General features: G+C 50.7%; 1 protein-coding gene across 6 annotated transcripts in view; it reads left to right on the top strand.

Moving 5' to 3' along the window:
• Positions 1–27,572, top strand: part of NSMF (NMDA receptor synaptonuclear signaling and neuronal migration factor) — a 51,816-nt gene that overhangs the window by 11,062 nt on the left and 13,182 nt on the right. The window contains exons 3-10 of one of the 6 annotated variants that reach the window (XM_027739450.2): positions 9,116–9,592; positions 14,876–14,951; positions 16,637–16,642; positions 17,170–17,238; positions 21,320–21,372; positions 23,421–23,510; positions 25,100–25,221; positions 26,665–26,748. In XM_027739450.2, the coding sequence (XP_027595251.1) occupies positions 9,116–9,592; positions 14,876–14,951; positions 16,637–16,642; positions 17,170–17,238; positions 21,320–21,372; positions 23,421–23,510; positions 25,100–25,221; positions 26,665–26,748 (977 nt within the window). The remainder of the gene's footprint in view (positions 1–9,115; positions 9,593–14,875; positions 14,952–16,636; positions 16,643–17,169; positions 17,239–21,319; positions 21,373–23,420; positions 23,511–25,099; positions 25,222–26,664; positions 26,749–27,572) is intronic. The other 5 variants (XM_027739453.2, XM_027739451.2, XM_027739454.2 and 2 more) reach the window with 5 other exon arrangements.

Here is a 27,572-nt window from a genome sequence, read left to right on the forward strand (position 1 = left end):
TTCAGCCCCAGGAGACCCACCTGGGGGGAGATGGCAGGTGTGCAGATACTGCCCCAACTTGCTCTAGTTCTGCTACATTTTGTTCTCTGAGGATTGTCCATTTTGGTCTAACTTTTTTCATCTTCAGAGGCCCTCGACTCCAAGGAAAGGAAATGGGCTAGTGGCTTTTGTATCCCTCATAAGATCATGTTCTACAACTGATCAAGGAGCTTGTTCTTCAGGGGTAACTTTTATACCCCAGAGTCTGTTTGTGGTGGCTCCTCTGGAGAGCTTGTGTGGCAGAATGTCTCTGAGAAATCGGGGAGTGGTAATGAGAACTGCAGAGGGACTGTGTGTCAGCAGGACGGGCCAGCTGCCACAGCCAGGCATTTTAACCAGGGCTGAGTCACGTGCAAGGCTTTTTTACCTTCTCTTTTCAATACAGTTGCAGTCAGTGTGTGCTCTCTGTGCTTGCTGGGGCAGTGGGTGTGGGATGAACAGCAGCAGGAGGTAGAGAGGTACTGTGGGGTGACATGGAGTGGGAAAAGGTGAGAGAGAACGTTTGTTGTTGGTTGTAACTTCTGATTCTTCCTGATGGGAGGCCCGGGAACTTCATGGCTCACAAATGTTGTGTGACTATCCCTGTGCAACTCTTCAGTGTCTCACTCTGGAGTAGGTTTTTCCAGGTGACTGGGGAGGTACATTTACCTCTCCTCTTGCTTGGAGGTTATGGAAAGGATGATGGCAACACGGTTTTCTTCCCTTTGTTTCCCTTTTGGAACAGGGCAGTTGCCTGGTGATGGGTTACAAGTACTGACAGAGGATGAAAAAATTCTCCCTTTGGGCTCACTGAGACTTTCCCCCCTGATCCTGAAGCTATTTTGAGGAATTAGAAAAAAAAGGGAGTGTTGGACTCTGCTGCAGGTGACAGGACATGGATCTGTTGAGGGAGCTGGTGCTGAGGAGGTGATGGATCTCCTTCTCTCTTCCTGCCTCTATTCATTGCTGGCTTATTCATGCAGGCTGGAGGTCTGGGAGGGTTCCCACGAGGAGCACTCTCCCGTGTTCAGTGTTCACTCTGACTGCAGGGCTGTTGCCAGAGTCCTTGCTGACTTTTGTATCTTTCTGGTACCTTCCAAAGACTTTCCATCTTGTCTGAGGCATGGTTTTAGTGTAGGAGAAAAGGACTGAAATATTGTGCAAGTGTAAAAAGGCTGCAGAGAACAAAGCACAGAAGAAATAACCTCTCAAAGTGTCACCAGAGCTCATGGAATTTTGGACAGTTCCTTTCTCCCAGCTTAGATGTCAGAGGCCCCACGCTGAGATAATGTTTTAGATTTTGTTATCTCCGTGTACTGACACTGTGAGAGGAAAAGGTAGCCAGGGCAGTGACATTAAAAAGGACAGCAAGCAGAGCCTTTGAGAAGCTGCCTCCTGCCTGGGGAAGCAGTGGTGCATGCCAGTGAGCTGGGAGTCAGACACAGTGATCCTTTGAGGAAAGAGAGGGAGCTGTGTGGGTTGTTTTCCTGTTACTTTTTTATCAGGCAGTTTCTGTTTTGCTCAGTGGGGTTGTTGGGAGGGAGCTGCTGCTGCTGGAGTGCAGGGCTGTGGGATGCAGCTCTGGGCTGCCCTGGGATTGACTGCTCTGGGCAGGATGAGCGGGAAAGGCTCTGGAAGCAAGAGAAAGGGAGAGATCCCAGCAGATAAAAGGTGGTGTGGTTTGTGCTGCCACTGCTACCTTGCAGGTTTTGACCCAAATTTGATGTGATTCTTGCAACAACAGCTTGACTACTGGTTTGCATCAGTGCAAACCAAAGGAGTGTTTACCTGAAACTGGAAGACACTTCTTTTTAAGCTCAAAAAAGATCATCTTCACGTCTTTCCTTTGGTTTTGCATCGTGTTTCAGTCATCAGTGCAATGTGTAAGGAGAAGAGGGCACTTGTGAGCCAAATGGCAGTGGGGAGGGGTGGCAGGAACAAAACATGTTTACCCCTGTCCCAGGTGCAGAACCTGCACTGGATCAACCCACTGTGTTTGCAGCCTGGGCTTTGGCTGCCTCTGAAGAGGCTGGGAGTGTGTGTGGAGGAGCAGCCACACACAGAGGAGCTTCCTGGTGCTGCCAGAACTGGCCTGGGGCTGGAGAAACCTCGGGGTGAGGCCTTGCAGGTTCTTCAGGGTAAAGCAACCTGCAAGCTGTGCTTTTTGTGCCTCTGTGAAGTCAAGCTGGAGCTGTGCAGTGCTCTGAGGGACCTGCAGTTTGGCAGTGTTCAGACTGTGGAGCTGCCAGTGGAGCCTGGTGCAGGGTGAGCACCAAGGAGGCCTTTTTCTCTAGAGGGTGTTTGCCCTGTCCCCAGGGTGGACCAGCAATGCACCTGGCCCTGCTCCCAGTGTGTCCCTGTGCTGATGAGGTGGAGGGGGCCTTGAGCAGTGGAGGTGGCCTTTCTAGAAACAGAGGGGGCTGTAGGTGGCCTGAGCTCAGGACAGAGCAGGAATGTGAAATCTCATCTCTGTGGCTTTCAGGCCACTTCCAGCATAAGCCGGAGCAATTATGGTGTGGGTGTATCCTGAAATTTGCCATGGAATATGTTGTTGGCTTATAAAGGGAGTGAAAGCATAGGTCACAGTGTTGCCATGGAGATGCTGAGGCCAGTGATGGAGCTGCCACTTGCTCCTTTGGGTCGTGTCTCACAGGAACAATTTCATCTGTTCACATTAATGTTAGAGGCCAGACTAAAAGGTTACTCACCTATGAGACACTATGTCAATACTATCTGGAGTTTGTTTGTTTTCTAGGCCCATTTGAGCACAGAAGACTAATTGGAACCATTTTGTCATAGCTAAGTGACCTTGTGGTTTCTCAGAGCAGCTCCCTTACAGAAGCAGCCCTTGCCTCTTCCCTGTGGCTTTGCAGGGAAGTGTGTGACATTCCTTCCTTGGGAGCAGTGGGGTTGTGATGCCCAGTAAAGTCACAGCAGGGCTGTGGTCAGGATTTGGGTAACCCACAGTGAACATTGTGCACATCGTTGTGCACAGCTCAAGAAAGACAAGGAGCTACTGGAGAGGGTCCAGCAGAGGCCACAAAGATATGAGGGGTTTGGAGCATCTCTCATACGAGGAGAGACTGCAGGAGCTGGGCCTGGCTAGTCTAGAGAAGAGAAGACTCAAATGGGATCTCATCAATCCATACAAATATCTCTAAGGCAGGTGCCAAGAGGATGGTGCCAGACGCTGTTCAGTGGTGCCCAGCGACAGGACAAGAGCAATGGCCATAAACTAAAACACAACTAAAACACCTCATTATGAGGAAGAACTTCTTTCCATGGAGGGTGGCAGAGCACTGGAACAGCTGCCCAGGGAGGGCAGGGAGTCTCCCTCTCTGGAGACATCCCAAACCCACCTGGATGTGTTCCTGTGTCACCTGCTCCAGGTGACTCTGCCTTGGCAGGGGGTTGGACTGGATGATCTCCAGAGATCCTTTCCAACCCCAGCTATTCAGTGAATCTGTTTACTCACTTGACTCTGAAGCTCCTGCACGGCTGAAATGCCACTGTGACCTTTTTTTCTTAATTGTCGTGTCTCCATTTTTAGATTCCTGCCTCGTGCTTCAATATTTTGAACAAATTTCCCATTTTTTCCCATGCCTGTTTCTTGGCTACATCTCAGCCCTGAGCCCAGCAAGGTGGGCTGCTGGGGGGTCCTGCTGGGGTACAGCAGCTTTGGGAAGGACTTGGTGGGAAGCTCTGCATTAGGGCTCTGATGAGGGAGGGGAGGAGCACACCCAGGGGGCAGGGACCAGCGTGGGGGAGGTCTCAGAACTGAGACTGCAAGAGAAACTGCTCAGCTGTGCAGTTCGAATAGTTTTTATGGTTTTGCAGTGCCAGAGCACCTCTCTGCTCTCCTCACTGATCACCTGGGCTCCTCCTGGTGTAAGATAAAACCAGCATTAACTTCATTCCTACTCCTGTGAGCAATGCTGCAAGGCCATGAACTGCACACCCAAAATCTCTCCATTCATCCTCAGTGGCCAAGTCAGTTCTTTCTTTTAAAATTGGTACCGTAAACATCAGGTCCAGAGAGATCCAGCTGAGGTGGAACAGGGAAGAGAGAACTCTCTCTCTGAAATTTATTTTGCTGAGATGACAGAGGTTCTTTTAATAGGGTTTATCTGGATTCCCCTTTGCCACTTTGCTTCTGATGCTGGAGCGGAAGCTTTAAATCTAAGGTGCTTTAATCATCAGTTTAGCTGCTAAATGCAGGAATAAATTTGGTGCTTCTGTCTGTGCCTTTTGGCTATGTTCTGCCTTGATTTATAAACTTCTCATCCCACGGGGTTACAAGGCAGTCTGCAGCAGAGGCGAGTTTGGCTCTGTGAGTTGTGGATGGCCATCAGTCAGCTGGGGCTGATCCCAGCCTGTTCCCTGCTCTGCAGAAACGTGGTGACAGCGAAAGAAAAACAGCCCAAGTCCTTTCACAGTTCCCTGGGTCAGAGCGAGTGCTCAGGTTAGAGTTACTGACTGAGAAAGGATGTATTGTATCTAATAAGGGTCTAATTATCGGGAGCTACATGGACTGAAAATATGGATTCTCTCTTTTCCAAGACACTGCCAGTTACCCAGCACAGATTGTCACTGCTGTCAGTGTCTTTGGTGATACACGTGCCCTGTGGAGTGTGGTGGGCAGTGCTGTGTGGAAGGTGAAGAAAGAAATGTCAGACAGGAGCAAGTGAGGCCAAAAAGACGTGTGTTCAAGTAAATGACAAGGGGGGTGAGAAGTGGGTTGGCCCTCAGGACTGGACTGTCAAGCCCCTGGGCTCTGGACAGGCTGTTGGACTCGGCCCAGGTGGCAGGGAAGTGATGAAAATACCATTTGGATGTTTGGGCTCATGATCTACAGATCAAGCACGTTGGTCTCCTTCCCTTCATCTTGCTGTTAAGTATCTCAGGCACAACAAATCCACGTAGAGCAGAAATCTAGATGAAAAGGAACCTGATTTGTCTGGTCCCAAGTAGCTTTGCAGCTGTGTGAGACAAAGGTGTTGCTGCTGAAGGCAAGTGGGAGAGCAGGGGCATTCCCAGGTCAGGTTCACTGGAGCGGCTGGAGAGGAGGGAGCTGTGCCAGGAGTCCCAAGTCACGCTGGCCTGGGCTGCTGTGGCAGTTGGATGGAGCAGCTGGGAGTGGGAGAAGTGACAAGAGCAATGTGACAATGAGATGAGGGGAGCAGCAGTCACCAGGCACAGGGTGTTAACAGCAGCCTGCTGCAGCTGACTCCCAGTCACTGCTGAACTCCCCTTGGTGTCCCTCTGTCTCGCCACTCAACATCCCTGTGGCTCAGATCTAATTCAGCATCGATTCCTGGACCAGCCTGGCTTCTTTCTTATCAGAAGCAAACTATTAACCTAAAATGCCACAGTGGAGGCAGGTGGCACCTGCATCCAATTTGCTGCAAGCACAGAAAAGGTCACTGGTCACATCTTGGGGCTGCCTGTTTGTGTGATTTCACGTATATGAGTACACAGACTTGCTCCTGAAATGGTGCAGGTTCAGTTTTAGCAGCCAATAAGTCATTATGATGGTTATTTGAATCTCTTTTCCTTCCATACTGGCTTTTTTCTGTAGAGAAATTCCTTATTAACAACAAGTCTGGAACAAAGCTTCACATTCCCTTTGCATATGGAGTTCTTTCTTCAGTGTGTAGTTACTGAAGGTGCTCAATTGAATGAAAATGTAGAATTATTCAATTGTTTCACAAAAAGAAAACACATTGGTGTGCTGGCAGCCTTTTGTAGTGTAAATCATGAAAACTCCTACACAAGTACAAGTGAAAACACCTTGAGGAAGGGACAAGTAAGGTAGGAAGAAAGAATTGTCCTCGCATTTTGCATGCTAGATCAGACAGGTAGTTGATGTCAAATATATCTGGTCAAGAATTGTAATGCTGCCAGGATTTCAGTAAAAAATCTGACTTTTACATGAAACCAGTCGTGTCCCACTTGCATGTCTGTAAATTTTACGGGGCTGAACAGACCTCAGTGCTTATAAAACAGAGACTGGAATTGGTCTCTTTGCACTTGTGATCATCACTGTTTCCAGACATACTGTGCTTTGGGGGCTTCATTTTTCCATTTAGCCACAGATCCCAGAGCTCAGGAGTTCCTGGATCTCTGAATTGTGCTGCTGTCAGTGTGTGAGGGAAGGTGACACTCCTGTGTGTTTGCTCTGAGGAGGCTGTACATCTTCCATCCTAGTATTAATTTCAGGAGGAGCAGGGGCAGCTGTCAGCCACGATTCTGTGGTGGTTGAGAAATCTGTAGCGTCACTGTGCCCACACAGATTAGTAAGTTTGACAAGTTGAGATGAGTACTGAGAACTGGCCTTTGTTTTTAATTTTAAAAATGGTGTGCTTGGCACAATTAGCCAGCACAGATCTTGGCAGATCTCGGAGAGTCCTTTGGTGGTGTTTTCCCAAGACACACCCACTCTAGAGCACAGTTAGTCTTGGAACTGGAGAGGATCTCAGGTGCTGGAGAGCAGATCCCCATGCCTGCTGCCCTTTGAGGTGTGAAATGTGGTTGGAGAGGCTTTGGAGCCTGTGGACACCTTCTGCACTGGTTGGTCTGTGACACTGTATCCTGCAGCTGGTAGGACTGGGTGGACAAGCTGCTGGTTTTTCCCCTGGAATGGCCCTTGTTGTCCATCAGGCTTTCCTCCTGGAGCAGGTGCTGATGTCCACACCTGCCTTTCCTATTTTACCTTTATTTGGTAAAGGCAGACCACTGCCTGCCTTTCCTATTTTACCTGGACAGTATCAGTGAGGTGCATGACTCCTCACTATGTCTAGACATGCATTTTTGACTTCATGTGAAGCCTGGAAAGACAGCATCAGCCACAAGTTCAGCAGGCACAGCTCTTTCTTTAGGACTCCTGCAGTGTCTCCTCCTGGTCAGCTCCAGTATCCAGAGGCTGTGAGGTGTCACTAGGAGACAAATGAAATGAAACCTGAGTTGTGTCAGCTTGAGCAGTCCTGACAATCACTCCTTGAGCAGAGTGGCCAGAGACATATTTATCTCCTGGTGGTGCTGGAGGAAGTTGTATCTCAAGCAGAAAAATGAGATAAGGGTGACACCCTGGACCAGCTCAGTTCTGGTCAGTCTCGGTTGCAAACACAGCAGGGGGAGAGGCCCTGGGCAACCTGAGCCCAGTCCAGGATGGATTTCAGATTCAAAATGTGACAGTCTGCAGCTTGGGAAGGCTCTTCTGAGAGGGTCACAGGAGCCCTTCAAAGGCAGCAGAATGTGGCAGCAGTGAAAGGCCCTGCCACACTCAAACACCACCAGTCTTGTCCTGAGATAAGATTTCTTCCTCCTTCATCTCTTCATGGCCAGTATCAAGACAGCCAAGCCTCAAACTGTGGCTGAGTTCTTCCAGGTCATGACTCAGTAGCTCCTTAAATATCTACTGAAGTGAAGGCTCGGGTTTTCCTTCTGTCTCTGTTTTAAGTGCTGCTGTCTGTGCTGGACACTAATGATTTCATTTTTTGGGGGTAGTAGTCACATGAATAATGCATTCCCTGCTGAGCCTTTTTGCCAGTCCCCTATAGCTGCTTCCCATCTGAAGGGAAGTGTAAGAGGTAATTAACAGCCACTTGAAAAAGGATTAGCAGGTGGGTGGGAGCTACTGTTGGGTTCATGCATGGAATTGCCATGGAAATGCTGAGATTTCCTGGCACTTCATCCAGTGTGTGGGCTCCAAAGATAGTTACACTCATGGGTCTCTCTCCTTTCGATCTTCCTACCCTACAAAGGGAGTGGCTGTGTTTTCCTCCAGGACAACTTCCACTTCCACGGGCTGTGCTGTCACTGTCTGCACACACAGTGGGTGCTGGCCAGGGGTGCTGTGGGGAGCGGGTGCTGTGCTGCACCTCTCAGCTGAAGTCTTTCTGCATTTCTTTCATCTCATAGAATCATTGAATATCTGAGTTGGAAGGCACCCACAAGGGTCATTGAGTCCAACTCCCTGGCCCTGCACAGGACACCCCAACAATCCCACCCTGTCCCTGAGAGTGTTGTCCAAATGCTTCTTGAACTCAGATAGGGTTGATGCTGTGCCCACTGCCCTGGGGAGCCTGGTCAGTGCCCAACCACCCTCTGGGGGAAGAACCTTTACCTGAGATCCAACCTGACCCTGTCCTGATGCAGCTCCAGGCCATTCCCTTGGGTCCTGTCACTGCTTACAGGGAGCAGAGACTGGAGCTGCCCCTCTGCTGCCCCTCAGGAGGATGTTGAAGACCCCAGTGAGGTCTCCCCTTAGTCTCCTCCAGCTGAACACCCCAAATGCCCTCAGTGTCCTCCCCCGGCTTCAAATCAAGGCCCTTCCCCATCCTCATTGCCTCCTTTGGACACTCTCTAATGGCTTCAGCTCTTCCTTCCATTGTGTCCCCCCAGACTGCCCCAATATTGCAGGGGAGGCCGCCCCAGGGCAGAGCAGAGCGGGACAAGCCCCTCCCTGGCCCGGCCGGCCATGCTGGGCCTGGTGCCCCCCAGGACAGGCTTGGCCCTCCTGGCTGCCAGGGCACTGCTGACTCAGGGCCAAGTGGCCACCACCAGGACCCCCAGGTGCCTTTCTGCAGCACTTCTCTCCAGCCTTTGGTTCCCTAGTCTGTACACACAGCCAGGATCAGTACCTGCCCTGTTGGCAGAAATCAGGAGGAAAAAACCCAAACCCTTTCCCAGTGTTCTAAAAGAACCTGATGCGTAAAACAGAGTTTGGCACTTGGAGAGGTTTGTGCTGACCCTTGTCCTGCAGACTGTGACCAGCTCAGAACCCGCTGGAGCACAAAGGGTTGCAGCTGAACCAGGGCTGTCTTGCATGGGAGCATTTTCAGGCTGTGCAATAAGACCTGCATTGGTGGCCACACATGCTTAAAATATTGGGCCTGTTTGTGAGAAATGTCTCTCATTTCAGTGCCAGCTCTGGAGGTTTAGAAGGCAGCAGTGGGCACACATTCATCTGAAACGGTTCCTGGGGGAACCTGCTGTATTTCTCTCCTTGCTCCCCTTTCTGCAGCAGTAGCAAAGAGCCTCGTGAATTTGAATCTGGGGTGCTTTGGTTTTAAGGAGCACGTGCCTCTTGTTTCAGATCACCTGTTAGCAGACTCCTACATCGGGCAGGAGGACTCCCCCGAGCTGCAGCAGGCGGCGCAGAACAAGCGCAGGCTCTCGGTCATCTCGGACGGCAAGTTTGAGAGGAGCTTTGAGGAGCAGGCGGAGAAGATCCCGAGCGAGGCAGCCAAGCCCCGGGTGTACACGATCTCCGGCGAGAGGCCGATGCTGTCGGAGCACGAGAACGGCAGCATGGAGCTGGTGGTGATGAAGGGGGCTGCCCAGGACGAGTGTCACCACGGCCACCACGGGCACGGCGCCGGCGGCTCCCACGGCGTCAGCAGGCACTGCAAGGCCTGGCCAGGCAGCCGCCAGGGCTCCAAGGAGTGCCCAAACTGCACCCGCCTGGCTGCCCCTTCCCAGCAATCCTTTGACCTGGAGCAGCATCCGCCCAGCGAGACTGGGTGGCACAGGAAGAGGCTGGAGAGGATGTACAGTGTCGACAGAGTGTCTGGTAAGTGAGGGGTGAGTGTTGGGTGCCGGAGGGACACAAAGGGTGACACCATCTGATCCCAGCACGGAGGGTTTGTTGCCACATGCCTGGAGTTGGGCCCTGTAGCATTTCACTTTTGGCACCTTGCTGGTACCGTCACAGAATCACAGAATATTCTGAGTTGGAGGGGACCCACAAGGATCATCGAGTCCAACCCTCAGCCCTGCACAGGCCCATCCCCAAGGGTCACACCCTGTGCCCCAGAGGATCATCCAAACTCTCCTGGAGCTCTGGCAGCCTTGGGGCTGTGCCCACTGCCCTGGGGAGCCTGGTCAGTGCCCAACCACCCTCTGGGGGAAGAACCTTTTGCTGAGATCCAACCTGACCCTGCTCTGGCACAGCTCCAGCCATTCCCTGGGTGCTGTCCCTGGTCCCCCCAGAGCAGAGCTCAGTGCCTGCCCCTCCTCTGCCCCTCCCCAGGAAGCTGGAACTGCCCTGAGCTCTGCCCTCAGTCTCCTCTTCTCCACCTGAACACCCCAAGTGCCCTCAGTGTCCTCACACGGCTTCAAATCAAGGCCCTGCACCAGCATTCCTGGAAAGGGATTTTCAAAGAAGGAGTCTGAAATAAGCTGAGCTCAGCTAGGGGCCAGCTGTCCAAGCTCTGTTGTCTCTCCTTCCAGCTGGTGAGCAGCAGCTGACCTGGGTGGTTTTCATGACACCTTTGTGCAGCTCAGTGAGGGTGAGCTCTGTGGGCTCTCCTTCTGTGGAAGGAAGAGCAAGAGAGGAGGGGCTGTGTCTGAGTACCTTCATCCCTGCTCATCCCCAGAGCAGGACTCTCTCTGCCTCATGTGGGGCAGGGGAAATCTTTGTGAATGTGCCACAGTGCTCTGTAGGACCCTCAGCTCAGGTTACAGTGTTCTGCACTTTGGTGGGTCCCCCAGAATGCTCATCTGTGTGGCTGGAAGCATTTTAACAGGGTAACCCGTGTACTGCCACCTCATGGGCTTCCCATAAATTCAGCAAATAGCACAGTATTGAACTTTCTTCCCTGCTCACTATCCATTTGCTCAGTGTTCTCAGGGAATAGGGCTTGTAATTATTCAATTACATTAAAGAAATCCCTGGCTGTCTTTAAAAACTGAGCCTTTAATCAAATATATGTCACAGTCTGTGTGCTTTGAATTATAAACTAGTGCACAGTCCATCTTTGCCTGTATGTGGCTGGCAAAGAGTCTGACCTAATTTGTCTGATTTTTTCTGTAAACACACATCCAGGCTTTTAGAGCAGAGGGTCAAGCCAGGAAAGGTCCAGGTTTTCTCCTGGAGAAGAAATCGAGTATAAGGACTGTGGAGATCAAACTGTCCAGCTTTCCTGTGTTCATAGTTTCCTAGTAAATAACATAGTGATCACCAAAGTTTGGGTTCTGGACCATACTTTCATGCTTAGATCCTTGAAATTATGTAACTAAATTAATATATGGCCTAAAACTGAAGAATAGTAGTGAAAAAATAGGTGATTATCAAATGTGCAGAACAACTACAGTCCCATGGAATCCTGTACATGGTTTTTAAGCATTATTCCCTCTGTTCCCTGGGATATTTTGGGCTTCACATCAGACACTGCATGTGCAAGTTTAGACTTTATTATTTTTATTGCTAAAGTGCAAGAAAAGGAATGATAAGAGTTTTTCTGTGTGGAAACCTTTTAGGGTTTTATGATCATATGTGTTTTCCTTGTTAAAAAGATGGCTCTGCATGTGGTGACAGAGCCAGAAAGCTTGTCTGAGGTCAGGAAAAGAAAGTATTTTCAGGAAAGTAGATCCCAACCCCAGGGACTTGGTCTCCTGGAGGTCAGGGTGCTGAGTTGGCTTGGTTGCAGCCTCATGATGTGTACTGAAGTAAGAAAAGGAAGATTTCCTGGCCTAGTGCTGGTGGGTTTGTGTTGAAAGCTCTCCTGATGTCGTGGTTTAACTCTGGCCTCAGCAGCTGCTCAGTCACTGCCCCGGTGGGGTGGGGAAGGGTGAAGGTGAGAAAACTTGTGGGCTGAGATAAAGACAGTTTAGGTAAAGCAAATGAAGCAAAATAAGGAATTAATTCCCCATTCCCCATGGGCAGGGATGCTCAGTGATAACAAAACATCCCAGTATTATCAGCACTGTTTTCAGAGAATCAGGGAATGGTTTGGGTTGGAAGGGACCTTAAAGCTCATCTCATTCCAACCCTGCCGTGGGCAGGGACACCTTCCACCAGCCCAGGTTGCTCCAAGCCCCGTCCAGCCTGGCTGGATTTCAGTACAAATTTCAGTACAAATCCAAAGCACAGCCCCATACCACCTACTGTGAGGAAAATTAACTTCATCCCATCCCAAACTAGCACATCTGAACAAATCAAAATTGCACTGTGCACTGTGGGACTGAAGCAGGTTACTTGATGCAGAACCAAAGGAAAGCTCCACATCACTAATGGAGGGGTTTAACTCCTCATAGCTGGACCTAAACTGCTGAGTTTGCTGGAAAATGTGTCCTGGCAAATCCTGCAGGGAGATGCCACGTTCTGTTTCTGGGCCTTGGAGTTTAGTATCTGTTTTTAACTAGGCAGCAGTTTTTGCTGGGGCCAGTTACCAACGTGAAATGGAGATCTGTCTTTCTGAATACATATCAAGAGCAGTTACTTAAATGGGAACAAAGTGGGCCAGTGGATGCCTCCATGAGTAGTTTGTGTTTCATACAAACAGGCAGCAGCTCCCCTTGGTGATTCTCTCAAGCCCCTGAGTTGTGGCACGTGTGGCTGCACAGGCAGGGCTGTGTCTCCAAATCCCATCACAGCTCTGGCATCGTGGAAGGAAATTTTCCTCAGCTTGGTCTCATTTGCGCTCTGTACCCAAGTGTTGTCCCTCAGAGAGAACCAGAGAACTGAGCAGCACGAGTGGCACAGGCTGCAAGAAGAATTCCCTGGCATGTCCTTCATGCCTGGCTAGCAGGAAAAGGGAGCAGAGAAGAGGGGAGATGGGGGAGAGGCTGATTTCCCCAGAGGTTCACCCTGCAGTGCTGCTGCTCTGTTTGGATTTACGTGACATGCTGCTGCCAACCAACACTCATGGCAGCCAGGCCTGACTGGCATCATTTAGTGTGGATTTTGATGCTGAGTTTACACCATTCCAGGGAAGCACAAGCTGTCATCTTCTGGGCTGCTCCCAGCATCTCTCACAGACACATCCACTCATGGATCCACATCCACCGTGGACAGTGGTGCTAGGATTTGGGTGCAGTGGCTGGAGATGCTGATTGTGGTGCTGGTGTTCCTCCAGTCTCACCAAGCCCATGGCCCCTCAACTGTGTAATCACAGTTGATGCAACATGAAAGGAGAACAAGCTGCTCTGCCTGGCCAAAAAGGAGTTTGCTGCCTGCAAACTCCTGGCAGCAACAGCCATACCCATAGTCTGAATTTTAATTCAGTGGGTGAGCTCTGGAGCTGAGCTGTGCTGCCTAGTCCCCACCTGTGTGCTCCTCTGCTGCTGTTCTACCTCTGGCTGGTAAAGAGACACCTCTGAAGGGTCCCAAATCCTTAATTCTCCATTGAGTGCTGTGTGTAGGACAGGGATATCCTTCCTATATTGACTCCTGTCTGGGAGAAAAGGAGGGGAAGTCTCCCAGGGATGGTCCAGGCAAAGGCTCCTAAGGAAATTAGCTGTTGTTCATAAGCTTTGCTTTGAACCAAAGCTAGTGGCTTAAAAGCTGTAAAATACATCAAGAGATGTCAGTTCTTTGAGATGTGTAGCCCCTGAGAAGTCTGTACAGAATTGTTGGCTAAAAAGGAATTTGTACAACTTCTCCTTCACCACTTCTGTGGGTTTGAGACTTCAAACAAGTAATTCCTTTACAGTCTGAGTTGTTCTGCATTGCTTCTCTGTGTTTTGGAGGAGAGCAGACTTAGGGACTGCATCACAAGTCTTTACCATACTGGAATGCAGCTTTCATTTAATATATATATTTCCTTAGGGTGCCTTTAAACAGGACTTGATGTAAACTCTTAGCTGAGAAGGAGTGTTTGGTACGGCTTTCTATAGATTTCTGGGAAGCTTCACTTCAAAGGAACTCTCCCCAGTTGCAGTTAGCAGTTTTTGCATCTGTGACTGCAGCCACTTTTTGTACTTTCAGGGAGTAGCAGGGTCAGTCTGTAATATATGATGATCTGTACAAGACATTTGGTAAGATAGCTGGTCTGTAGGAATTATGTCTGCAGTGGACATGTGAGGTTTGACTGGGTCTGAGCTGATGAAAGTGAGCTAAAAAACACCTTGACAATGCCAGAATATTAATGGCTAAGATGCCACAGTTGCAAATGATCTGAAAACTTGAATGCCTGAAGCAACACCAACATGTGGCAAGGCATTGGGCAAGGAAGCCACAAAACTGGGAGTGAAGCAAGATGAAAAATCAGGTAGCCCCAAATCCCAGGAATCCAGTCCACTGAGATCTCTCAAGTCTTGTGTCAGTGCATTTCAATCCCCCTCTGACTTTCCTCCTGTCTGACTCCAGGCTGAGAGTTCTCAGGGACAGGTTCCTCCTCCTGGGCACCAGCATCCCACACATGTAATTAGTGACTTATTTTACTGCCTGCTTTTGGTCTTAGTGATCATTCTGTGAAGATGGTGCAGTGTCCTGGTGCCCTGGAATTAGGAAATAATCCACAGTTGGTTTTGGCAGGGCAGTTTACAAACAGAGGTGACCAAGTCAGCCCAGTTACCTGCGGATTTATAGCTGATGGGCAGCTTGACTTCCAAACCAGATGAACTCCTGAGGGCAAGGTCACCAGGAGCAGGTGTGTGAAGGGTTTATTGAAACTTCAGTGGCACCAAAAGACATCTCAGGCTCACAGTTCTCAGGAGAGGCTTCTACCAGAGGCTATATCAGAAAGAACTGGAGGAATGGGACATTTCAAATTAACGGTATAAAGGAAAAAGCAGAGACTGGAAAATGCTTTTAATGAAAAATGTTTCTTTCCACTGTTGGTTTTTTTTTTCCCAGTTCAAATGTCACTTCTGTAATTCCTGGATTACTCTAATCTTCTGTGCTTAGGATAGAGCTTTTATTCTTCATTTAGTAGCCTGATAGACAGGCTTAGCACCAATTTACAGAGCACTGGGTGGCAGTGTGCATATATATGAGGAGGATGAGACTCCTGCTCAGTACAGGGCAGGATGCTGAAAAAAAAGTCGTAAGAGAAAGAGCTTGGGAGGTCTGACAGTCTGAAGGACGTCTGTGCCCTCTGGATGCTCAGGCTTTGCTCTCTGTCTCTTCCAGATGATGTCCCCATACGAACCTGGTTCCCAAAGGAGAACCTCTTCAGTTTTCACACCGCCACTACAACTATGCAAGCGTAAGTGAAACCCCTGCCGTGGCTTTTGTGTGGATCTCAGAGCCCACAGCCTGCTCAGAGCTGTGCCTGAGAGCCTCGAGTTGTGTGTTTGGCATCACAGTCCAGGGGTGAGAGAGAGAGAAACTTGTCTCTTATTAATTTTTGTTCCACTGATTAGTTTTTTCCTATTGTTCTCATTTATTTGGTTTTACCTTCTTTAACTCCTTGGGCTACTCAGTTCTCTGTGCTTCCCTTGTTTTGTCTGTGACACTGCCCTGGCCCTGGCTGCCATGCAGAGGGAGGGTCCTCTGGGAGCACCAGCTGAGACCCTCCACCACTTCCTTCTGCTGCGCCCACTTCCCGAGGGAAGGTTATTCCAGGTTTTCCCTGCATCGCTCATTCCAGAGACATCCCCTTTCTATGGGATAAGATGTAGCCCTGCAGTTCTGCACTGGTCTGGTCATATGAAGAAGTTATCACTAAAATCCCTGCAAAGTATGATGGGATGTGAGTTGGAAGAGCCTGTCCCTCCACACTCCATGCAGGATTTGGCGCCCCTGGTTGTTTTGCATTGGGAGGAGACAGTTCTCAAAAGGCTGAAGGGAGCAAGGAAAGCCTCATTTCCAGGTTGTACCCAACTTTTCAGGACGTTTTGTCTTCCTGGCTTCAGTTATTTCCTACCTGACTGGAAAGCCAAGGCAAGCAGTGAGGAAAATGAGACAATGTCCTGCCTTCCAAGGCCCTTCTCCAGCCTTGTCACTTTTTCCCCTGTGTGCTTCTTCCAATGTCTGGGACTCCCTCAGCTCTCCTGCTCTCCCTGTTTTCTTTTTGTCTAATCTGGTGTCCTTTTTGTAATCTGTTTCTCCCATATTTCTTCTTTCCCTCATACTTTTCCCTTCTCAAATCCTGAAAAGGGGCTGATTTTTGATCTTGGGATAACTCAGACTGGATCAGACCTGTAAGGATTGCTGCAGGGAGGGATGGATCCAACACTGAGGGGCAGAGTAGCTCCATTTCCCAGAAAAAAACTCTTTAAAAATGTTGGCTGGGAACAGTTAATGGTGTTTTACTGTTCTGATCTGACCCACAAACCATGCACAAAACCAGCACATTACCTTTGGGCACATCCTTTGCTCTCTGAATGCAAATTTGCTGGGCAGAAGATTTGTTGCAGGATGATGGCCCATGGCAGGGCTTACAGGGCTTGAAGGCCAAAGATTTGGGGAACGGTGTCCTAAGGAAACCCTTGAGGAGCACAACCCCCTTGGTTACCATTTCTGGAGGTTCTGTGCTGCCTCCAGAAACTGCACAGAAACATCTCCAGAAGTTCAGGGCATCTCCCTGAGGTGTTGGGGTGGCTCCCCAGGTATCCCTGGGCTCTGCTCCAGTGCTGTCCCTGCTCCAGAAGCCTGTGGAGGTGCACCCTGATGGGCCACATCCAGCTCTTGTACATCTGCATTTTCCCTGGGTCTGCGTGGAGCTCACTTGGCATCCAGGCCACATGTCAGCGCTGCCCCAGGGAGGATAAAGCTCTGTCAAGTTGGAGTTCTCACCACTGAGAAATGTTTAATTTCAAAAGCAATTTCCTTCCACCTAACAAGAAGTATTCCTTCTGGAGTGAGAATTCCCTCAGAACACTGGCTGGGGCTGAGCACTAACGAATTCCTCTTCTCTTTCTTTTTCCCCGCGTCTCCTGGAATCTGTAGCATCTCGTAAGTATAATCTTCAGTTTTTATTTCCTTGTCTGTTGGTGTCCTGGATAAACTCTCCTTTCCTCTCCTCTCCTGTCCATCATATCCACTCATGCTTTCCCTGTGCCAGGGGCTGTCTCAGCTGGCAGGAGGTTAGGTGGCTACACCTGTAGGCCTACATGGATCACACCGCAACCGTCCCCATCTTCGAGGTGCAGACCCCAGTTGTTGGCACACTTTTATTCTTCTCAGTCCTGGTGTGCAGAGGGGCTGTGTCTGCAGCTCCCAGGTCCATTCTCTGTAGCAGGGATGGGGCTGCTCAGCCCTGGTCTTTGGGCCATGCTCTGATCTTTGCTTGTCCAGCCCCTGCCCTGGGGAGTGAGGAGCTGTGGTTTGGTGAGTTCTGCCTGGCCCTGCCCCGCACTCAGGGCTGTCCATCCCTGGGCAGCACAGTCTCTGTTGTCTGCTGAGAGCTTTCCTGTCTGTGTTCCGTGTCCTCTGCAGTTCAAAGCTGTGGAGTTGGTTAATGGCTTGAAATGGTTTCCCAGGGCGTTCAGGGGCTACGCAGAGAGGAAGAGACGGAAACGGGAGAATGATTCCGCAGCTCTTATCCAGAGGTAGGGCCCCTTCCCTCCCGGAGCTGTGACCCTGCCTGGTGTTGCATGGGCCCTTTGGGTGTCAGCAGTGAACCCTGATGGCATTGGCTGTGTCCCTGTCTGTGTGCTGTCCATAGGGACACTGGCAGTGGCCGTGTAGGAACTGTGGAGGTGAAGAGCTGATCTCATCTTCTTAAAGAACACTGTCAAGTTTCTTATAACATTCCAAATATAATATATGTGATTCGTGTCTCAGGCAGAAAAATTTAAAAAATTAAAGGTGCATTTCCCAGCCTTCTCCCAAATACTTGGAATTTTATGTCATTATACAATGGTTTGGGTTGGAAGGGACCTTAAACATCATCTACTTCCAACTCCTCTGCCATGGGCAGGATTTGGTTGAGGTTAGCTGAATACTTTTATGTGCTGCTGCTGCATCTACAAATGCACCTCAAAAATCTGAGACTTAGGCAAAATTAACATCTCTAGTGACAAGAAGCCTGTTTTTTAGTCTTTTTTTTTTCCAATAATAGGGAAAAAAGGGGGATGGGGACTGATTCCTTTTCCATGTATTACACAAAGGCCTGATTTCCCTCTGCAGGCCTCCTATGGCACATCACTTACCCACAGTGGGAATCAGAACTGGTTTGTTTTTTTAAATGTGCCAAGGCTCGTGTATTTTGGCAGCCTACTAAAAAGGGTAACACAGTGTTTGTGTCATTGCTTAAAAACTGCCACGATGACTTCACTGCTCAAAACCAAGTGGGAGAAAAACATCAGGTTTTTTTATCTGGGAAATTGCCAGGCAGACTTTTTTTTTAGCAGCTGAAGGGTGGTGTGTTTTTTTTAAAAGAAGAATGAAGAGAAATAAAAATCAGTACTAAAGATGCTCTCAACAAATAGACAGTGGATCTTTAAAAAGAGGGAGATTTCTCAGAATCTGGAAGACAGAGGCAAGTCTTGGTGAGGAAGTGGCTTGTTCATGTGGGCTGTGAGTACAGGAGCAGGAGCTGTGTGCCTTGGTGGTGCTGTGTGGTGAGGGGAGAGGATGGAGTCACCTCATCCTTGTGTTGGGTGGCCAGGATGTCCCTTCACCTCCTGGACTGAAGGTCCAGGCAGGGCTGCACAGCAGGAGCACATCTGTGTTTATCATGTCCCAAAGAGGAGGGAGGACAGCAGTGATGGGATGTTGGCTGGGCCATGTGGAAGCAGACCCTGCCCAGTTACAAGGACTGCTGGCAGTGTTCAGCTCCCTTCTCCAGGGAGTGAGGCAGACCCCAGCCCCACCTCCCTTCTGGGTGCTTGTTGTGCAGCCTGTCATGGCCTCGGGGGTTTTGGGGTTCAGTTGTTGTTGCCCAGCCCCTTCAGTCCTTGACCCTGGGAGGCTGTTTTGTGTGACCTAGCACACAGGGAAGGCTCTGGTGCCCAGGGAGGCTGGAGTGCATGGCATGGCACCCAGGGATGCTGCCTTGGGACTCAGGGATGCCCAGAGTGAACCGTGTGCCTGCTGCAGGAGCAGCCAGGGAGGGGAACGGGAGAGCTGCTGCCAGGAGGGTGGGTAGAGAAAAGGCTTCTCTGCACAGTGTGGTGACCCACTGTGGGCAGAGCTGCAGGGTGTGGAGTGAGGCTGTGGTGTTTTGGAGGCCCTCTGGCTGGGATGGAGACCCTGGAGGGATACCTGGGATGGAGACCCTGGAGGTGCCATGGGGTCGTGCCCGTCAGGCAAACTGGAGCCTGTCAGGAGGAGCACTGGTCAGAAAAGGGAGTAACAAGGAGATTTTGTCACTGAAACTTGAGGATTGCTGGTTGTGTTGTGATGGGTGAAGAGATCTTGCAAGTGATCAAGTGACACAGGGGGTTTTGGTGCAGTTGCAGGAGCCAGGCAGGAAGGCTGGGCAGGTTTATGGAGCCCCACTGCTCACAGAGCAGGTTGCACCTTCCCCAGAGCCAGTCCTGCCATGCTGACATGCACGTACAGAGGGGTCTGAGGACCCAGACAGCTGCAAAAAGCCCTCAGAAGGATCTGGATGCCCACAGGATGCCCACATTAGGAGTAAGTCCCAGGCTTGCACCTCCTTTCCAAAGTGCTGTTTTTTCTAGAAGAGATGAGAAGGAGCAAAAGTTCTTCATCCCATTCTCTGAGTGTTTAGTGTGGTGGTTAACCCTGAGCAGCTGGACTCTCCCTGGAGCTGCTCTGAGCAGTATTTAGGTCTCTCATGGGAGAGCCCAAGCTGTCTAGGCAGCTGGGAGCAGCGTTCTTCTGTGGCAAACACTGCTTTACCCCTCTGCCCTCAGGGTCTGAAGAATCTCCTCTGTGGAGAGGACAACTGAGCGTTTAACAAAAAAGGGGATTTTACTCCAAAATACCAAAAGCCTAAAGGATGTAACAGTGGCCTTGGCAGTTAACATTGGTGCTCAGTGTCTGGTTTGGTCTTGGGCTCACAGTGGACCACAAAGATTTTCATTCTGATGAGTTATAACATATATCTAAGACTTTTTCTTTGTGTAAAGCACAGCCCTGCTTCCTTTAAAATGTTGTATTTATTTGGATTTGAATCTAATGCACAGTAGGACAGACCCCACTATCAGTCATGGTGCACCCCAGAAGGCTTTGTGTGTTGAGCCAGCTCAGATGTGTCAGTAGATGTGTCTAAAGGGGTAGTTTTCTGATCCACAGCAGTGACTCTTCATGTACTCAATTACAGATATAATAAATCTTTGGAAAACATTAATAGCCCAAGAGCAGATGGAAATTTGGCATGAAATCATGTTGCTTCCAGCTGCTAGTTTTCCTTCTTGAGCTGCTGAATTTGGATCCTGATGACAACAAGGGATCCGGGGCCTAAGTGGGGAAGTGCAGAGGGTGATGTGGGTTAAGTGCTCTCCCACAAGGACTGTGTTTGTGTGGATCTCCCTGTACAGGAGCAGAGGTATCCAAATTTCTCTGAACAACTTCACATTGGTGCTGGAAGTGTCTCCTGGTCCAGTGCTAAAGCATCTGCATGGTTGTAACATGTCCCTACTCACCCCACTAACCTGCGTGTGAGCCAGACAACTTGGCATTGACCCCTTTCACCAGCTGTAGTCTCTGTTGCTTGGTGTCTGTGGTGTGTGTTGGGGGGCAGAAGGGAATCCAGGAAGGCTCCCTCACTCCATGTAGGTTCCCTGACATCCTGGGGCTGCACTGTGGGGTGAAGTCACCCTGACTAAGTAGGGTTCATGGAGGAGTGACACTTCTCTTGATAGTCCACATGCTGCTCCTCCCTCTGTCTCTTCTGCTGTCCTGTTTGATTCCTGTCCTGTTCCTGCCTTGGTGAGTGATGAGAAACTAAAGGAAACAGGTCCCTTGTTCTCGGAGGGGCTGGACAAAGAATCCCTTTGCCACGGCCTCTCAGGCGTGGCCAGGACACTGTTTTACACAGACCTGACTGTGGGGTGTAGCTGCTCCCCAGGGATTACCCTCTATGGGTTTTCCCTGGAGCTGTGTGCTCTGCAGCCCCTCTGGCCCTGCCTGTGAGTCCTGGGCAGGGCAGTGGGGGTGGCAGCTGCAGCAGAGAGCAGGTCCCTGGGGACAGCCAGCATTGCTCAGTGCTGCTGTTTAAGGAGGGACAGCCTGCTCCAGCCTTCCCAGCATGGTTCCCAACAGCAGGGGTGAGATCTTAGCAGCTGCAGTGTTTGGGGAGGAGCACAGCCACAAGCATGGTGTGTGCAGAACCTGGGCACCTCACACTCCTGCTGAAGCAGGATAGAGGGGAGCAGGCACTGCTCTTTACTAGGAAAAGAGGGAACATTCCCAGCATGGGCATTGGGTGCGCTCAGCAAGGTACAGCACAGCTGTGCCTCAGTCACAGGAAAGGGAGAGTGGGCTGAGTGCAGGGGGTGCCACGTAGGACCCCCCTTGCCCCGTGCCAGGGAGCTCAGAATAGTCCCCAGCACTGGGTTGGTGCAGGCTGGGGACCTGATCTCCAGGTTCTGAAAGCCCAGAAGGAAGTACGCCATCATCCCCATTTTGGTTTTGTTCCTCCCGTTTTTTCAGTCCTGCTGGGCCCAGGTGTTGCTTTGTGTCACCTTCCTCAAAGGTTGTGTTTGGCCTTTCTTTCAGGAATTTTCGGAAGCACCTCCGCATGGTGGGGAGCCGAAGGGTTAAAGCACAAAGTAAGTGAGCACCTGTGGGCTGTGGCTGTGAGGAGCTGGGGTTTGTGCTGGAGGGACATGGGGAGCTCTGTCACGTGCAGCTCTGGGTGGAAAGGACCTGGCACTGGGCTGGAGAGAGGATTTGACCTGCTGGTGCCATTTATCCTGCAAAAATGAAGGCCAGGTTGCTGCAAGTCTCTGGGACACGTGGATGTCTCCAAGCAGCCTGAAAGTTACTTCCAAGGACCCTCTGCCTTGGCTGTTGATGATCTTTGGTGCAAGGAATGGAAGGAAAGCTGCATCATCCTTGCCCTGTGTGTGGGTTTTGGTGGAGGCTTGTGAGGAGAACCCGAGCTGGGAGTTGAGCAGAGCTGGAAGCCCTGCCCGGCCTCCCCTGCAGCTGGGACCAGCTGTGCCTCCTGGGGTGCTCAGTGCTCCCTGTGCCATGCAGGCTGCTGGCTGTCTCCTTCTCCCACTGCCATCTCCACAGCAGGACCTGGGGAAAGTTGCCTGCTGGGAGCTAAGAGGATGATGGAAGGGAGGAAGAAGAAAAACAGGGAAGAGACTGGAGCAAGGGGGAAATAAGGGAGTGTTATGCCTCACAGGGGAAGAAATCCCCTCTTAGGCCTGGGAAATGGCAGTTCCCTTTCTCTGCAGAAGGCAACACTCCTTCATAACTTGGTTGGGGCAGCACCCTTGTCGCTGTGAAGTGGGCTGAGAGTGGTGTAACCTGCTCCTGAGAGCTGAGGATTGCTCCAGAATGGAAAACAGCTTGTTCTTCCCACCCCCTGGCCAGGCATCGTGTACAGACTGCCCACAGCAAAGCACTGCTGCGTTCAGTTTGCATTCTTTCCTCTCTCATATGCTGTGGGAAGTGATCAGCAAAGAGCTTTGCCCTTTCCAGAGTCTTTGTTGGCATCTGAGTTAGCACTGCCTGACGTGGCCAGGGCTCACCTCCCCCACAACTGTGGGGAAGCTCGGGCATGTCTCTGCCTCTGGAACTCTGGGGTCGTGTTTTCAAAGCTTTCTTTGTGTGCACAATACCTCAGTGCCTGGTTTAAATGCAAACTGAGGATGGAGATCACCTGAAGAACTGAAGATGTGATTTCTCTCCCTGGACACCCACCCTGGACACACTGCAGGAGGGGACAGGTCACACCCACCATGGACACACTGCAGGAGGGGACAGGTCACACCCACCCTGGACACACTGCAGGAGGGGACAGGTTGCTTCTCAGCTCTTGTGATACAGACCTGCAGTGGATTCCTGTGCTGCTGTTACTTCATACCCTGCTGCAAACTCCCTGTCTGCCACCAGAAATAGATATTAGTGGCTGTAAGTGCCTGTTAATCTCGGCATAATGGCTCTCACATGGGCTTGCCAAGTCAGACATGGTGGTTGGCACTTCCCAGGAATTTGCCTGTGGTGCAGCCAGCTGGGCCAAGCTCCCTGGATTCCGATTGGGAAATGCCAGCACAAACAATACAATACTCCTTGGGAAAAGAAAACAAACCAGAGGTAGTGCTCACAAGAGTGCAGGCAAGCAAAGGCTGAAGGATTTCCTCTTTTGCAATGGAAGTTAGAAAGCATGAGATTTCCAGAGACATTCCTGTCCTGCTGTTTGGTCCAGCTCGGATTGGGATGAAGGGATGAAGAACATGAAGGGAGAACTGCCTGGAGAACTACTGCCTTCTTCTGGTCACAGAGGTCATTAGCTGTGCAGTGCATCTTCCTGGGAGGCCTTTGAGTCCAAGCATTTACACTGGGACACCGGAATAGCTTTGTTAAATTGAGGTTTGAGCTGTGTGCTATTTAAGGAGAGACCATCAAGTGTCATCCACTTTCTGTGTTACCCACCCTGTCCTCTGCAGGGCACTTTGTCTGGGTTGTGTAGAAGAGAGACCCGTGTTTGCTGTGTGGAAAGGACTCACGTTTGGCAAGTGGAAGGACAAGCCCAGGGGAGTCTGTGATGTGTGGCTTTGGTGGAAATCTACTGGCTGTTTTGTTTGGTGGCAGCAGCAGAGGTGGCTTTGGGATCTGTTAATGTCCTGCTCTGGTTTTATCCTAGCCTTTGCCGAACGGCGTGAGAGGAGCTTCAGCAGGTCCTGGAGTGACCCGACTCCCATCAAAGCTGATTCCTTCCATGACTCTCGAGAAAGTGAGTTCTGAGTCCTTCCTCCTGTGGGCAAACCCTCCAGTGGAGGTGTTGACTGGAGTCCCACTGGAGTAACTCCTCTGTGCCCTTCTGTCCTGTCTGTGATCCTTTTAGTTTCCTGAGATCGGAGCACGTAACGCTCCAGGTGTATGTACCTGTTCATCTGTGTGTCCCTCTATTCGTTTGTAGAGCACAACCCAGCTAACCTCAGGGTATTAAGCAGTTGCCAAAGGATAGTAGTGGTACAGCTCTCTTACAGCCCTCTGTTCCCATCATCCCTTATTTCCTTGGGACCCAAACAACCCACCTGGAAGCTCTCCAGTCCACGCCTACCTTCACCAGAGTGGGGCTGACTTGGCTTCCCATGCAGGAGCCCCTTCTGAGCTCTTCTCTAGTCTGGAATAGCTCCAGAACACAACTGAAGTGCTCTGTGAGATGGAGCTTTGATTTCCTGGCCGTGCTGCCTGCACAGGTCAGGCTTGATAGGTGATGATCTTCATTTGGGCTGCCAGGAATTCCTCTGGGAATCCCCAGTAGTGCTGCCACGTTCTGCTTGTGGGGACTGAGATGCTGTTGTGCTAATTTACAGGAGGAAATGCCAGCATCTTCCCACTGTATTCTTATAGAGGGAATGGCTGTTTTACAAAGATTTTATTGAAAGCCTGTAGGCAGGAACTCGGTGGTTATGAGTTTGCCCACATTGAAATGGATTTCACTAATGAAATGACCTGACCTACCAGGTAAGCATGAGATCTGGCCCTGCTAGCTGTAGGGGGAGGTGTGTGAAAGGCAGGCCAAGTTCAAAACGTGACCTGCTTGCTGCTTGGCAGTCTGATCCCTCCCTGCTCCCTCAGCTAACCAGAGACACATGGAAAAGCCATGGTTCAGACAGGCTCCAGGCACTGCCCAGCGACACTCGGACATCCCGACAGGCACAAAGAAAGGCATCTCAGTTCTCTTTCCTCAGTCCAGGAACCATCTCTATTTTTAACCTTTAATGGTCAATTATATTCCTTCCAGATGTTTTTTTCCCCAGGAGGCATTGAAGGCCAACAGGTAAGGTCAATTTGGAGAGCAAATTCAAGTCCACTGTTGCACTATGACTGTGTTTGCTGCAGCTGTCCTCACGCACGCTCTAAGAATTCTCTGCCAGGATCAGTCTGACCAACAAGGCAGATTTGCTTTACAATCCCTCAAAAGATGTAGTCAGAGCAGTAATTACTACAAGGAGACCAGCTTTGAAGTCTTTGAACTTTTGCTTATCAGCTTGGCAATGCTGAAGTGTAGAGAGCCTGTCTGTGTTCTGTCTCCTTCTCCATTTCTGGAATGACGGGGTGACTGTTGTGAAAGCTGAGCCTGGTGACTGTGAGGGTGATGAAGCTCTGTGATATGTGGTGTGGAGCTCTTCGTGCACTCTCCATCCGTTCCGTGTCTGTCTGTTTGGAGACACCAGCCCCAAAGTGTGGTGTCTGTCACTCTGGGGAAGGCAGGAGGGCACAACTCTGGTGGCTTGTGGAGCCTCCTGCGAGGAAGCTGCCAGGATGGATGGGGAAGGCTGTTCTGCCCTGGTAATGCTCCCTGTGTCCTGGCAGGCCATGACCTTCAGGATTCCTGCGGCACTCTGGAGGGTGACTTCGACTTGAACTGGGAAGCAGAAAAGGAACTTGAAGCCATGGCATGTGACGGAGAAGACTTTATTCCACCAAAAATAATGGTGAGGGTTTCCAGCTCAGCTGCCTGTATCTACTCAGGCTCTGTCTGTCCTTTCAGAGCTAAGTTTAGGGTCTCCATGGGAAGAGGCAAGTCTGTTATGTAGGCAATGCCTCAGGTGTGTGTGAGGGTCACCCAGAGATCAGCCAAGACATGACACGGTGTTCAGAGCTGTTATTGCTGGGGTTAATGTGTTGACAGAAAACTAGAAGGAAGGACCTGTAATCCAAATCAGAGCAGGACTGACACCAACACAGAGTCAAGTCAGCCTAAGTCTGTTTAACCCTGAAAATGGAGACCTGAGTCCCCAGTCCCAGCAGTCCCTCTCTCCTGTTGTTACTTGCCTGATTTACTTTGAAGCTGCATGTCATTCCTTGGGATGGTTTCTCTCTCTTGCTATTCCTTGCTTCCAGCCTTCCCCCTGTGCTCCTCTGCTCTGCTCTGTGGGGTTTGGCAGACAGGGCCAGGTTCTCACACATTCCTTCCTTGGCCACATGCACGAGGCAAAATTGGGGTCTGAGGCTTCCAGCCTGTTTTCAGGGCAGCACTGCCAGTCCAGCACAGCAGTGCTGGGTTTGAATGGGTCCTGCTAAGATCTGGGAAGAGTGAAGGACATGGAGACTGTGTGTGTTCCCAGGCTGTCTGCAGACTTGGCCCACCCTTGACACACTGTCACCCTGGGCTGTGTGTGTGGTGGTTGTCCATCCCTGGATATATATATATATGGAGTGTGTATATATATAATATGTATATATATAACCTGTGCTGCTTCAGAAGTGTCCCATTAACTCCATGTGGCTGGAGCACAGATGTGCTGCCTACTGGGATGGGGGGCTTTGGCACCAGCCCCAGCTGGAAGCCAGGCTGCACTTCCCAGTCCACCAGCAGCACTGCCTGCTCTGCTCTCCCGGGGATGAATGGAGGTGCCTGGAATCACAGCTCAGTTGGGGCTCTGGTGCTGCTGGAGCCACCTGAACCTTCAGCCAGAGTTGCCAGACACCTTCCTGATGCCTGTGACCCTGAGCCTGATGCAGTGTCCCACCAGCAGCCAGCCACTCCTGCCTTTTGAACACTCCCTGCACTCTCTACAGCCAGAAGGGAGGCTGTACAGGAGGGATCCTTACTGGGATACAGCCATTCCTGGGGATACAGCCATTCCTGGTGACACATCCTCTGTGCACACCAGCCTCCCCTTCCCAAACTGTTCTCTCTGCTGCCTGTGAGGCAGGGCTGTGTGCTCCCATGTTGGGGTCCAGGAGATGGTGACACAGGGGGTACTTGGCAGGCCTGGGATGCTCTGTGGTGGAACAAAGGCTGGAATACCTTCCACAGGGATGCAGAGAGGCTGGATTAGCTGCCAGGGCACTGTTAGCATGGATTATGTGCTTCTGTCCACACTGTACTACCTTCTCCTCATGCTATTGCACCTTTTTTTTATCTCTTCCAGCTCATTTCTTCCAAGGTGCCCAAAGCAGAGTATGTCCCAACCATTATCCGCAGGGACGACCCCTCCATCATCCCCATCCTCTATGTAAGTAAATCCCTTCTGCTGTGGCTGGGAACAGGCTTCATACTGGGAATTTTTTATTTTATAGTTCCTGTTATGGTCTCTCCAAAGCACTGGTGTGATTTGGAAGAGCTGCCAGGGAGGGGCTGGGGCTGTGCTGAACCCAGCTTTGGGGTCTGGGGTGGCTTTGTGGGGGCTCAGGTCTGGGCAGAACAGGAAGGTGGAGTGAAAATGGCACATGGGAGTTGTTGGGCTCTTCAGGCCCAGCCAAGCTGCATGGAGAGATTATCAAGAGAAGGCAGGGCAGGTTGGATCACAGGCAGAGCTCTGCATTGTCAGCCTTAGGGCTCCTCCTTATGCTCATCCTTGGGATGAGCAGGACCTCAGAGCTCAGCAGTGAACACAAACCCCATCACCCCACGAGCTGTGGTGCATCCCTGCCAGTCACTAATTTAACTCTGATTTTTCTCTGGGAATCTGGCCTGAGCAGGTGTCTGAAACAGCAGGAAGGAGTCATGGGTCTCTTTTTCCTAATGACTTATTCACTTAATTTGAAAGGGAAGGTGGGACTGACAGCCCAGAGAGCCCTGTGTGCAGCAGGCAGTGCTGCTGGGGGCTCAGCCTTGCTGCCTCCCTTCCTTGGGGAGTTGTGCAGTTGTCCTGATGATCCTGCTGTGCCAGAGGCACTGTGTTGGGCTGTTTGTCAGCCAGCTTGGACGTGGGGAAAACTGGCTGCAAAATGTGGGCCAAGAGGCAAATAGGTATTGCTGGTGCTGACTGCACCTGATGGACAGTTTGTGCTTTGGATGTGTCTGCAGCCTTCATCTCCAAGCCTTTGGGTGGATTTG

This window comes from Pipra filicauda, unplaced genomic scaffold (assembly GCF_003945595.2).
Source record: "Pipra filicauda isolate LSUMZ 115617 unplaced genomic scaffold, ASM394559v2 scaffold609_size223957_pilon, whole genome shotgun sequence".
In the NCBI taxonomy this organism is placed as follows: domain Eukaryota; kingdom Metazoa; phylum Chordata; class Aves; order Passeriformes; family Pipridae; genus Pipra; species Pipra filicauda.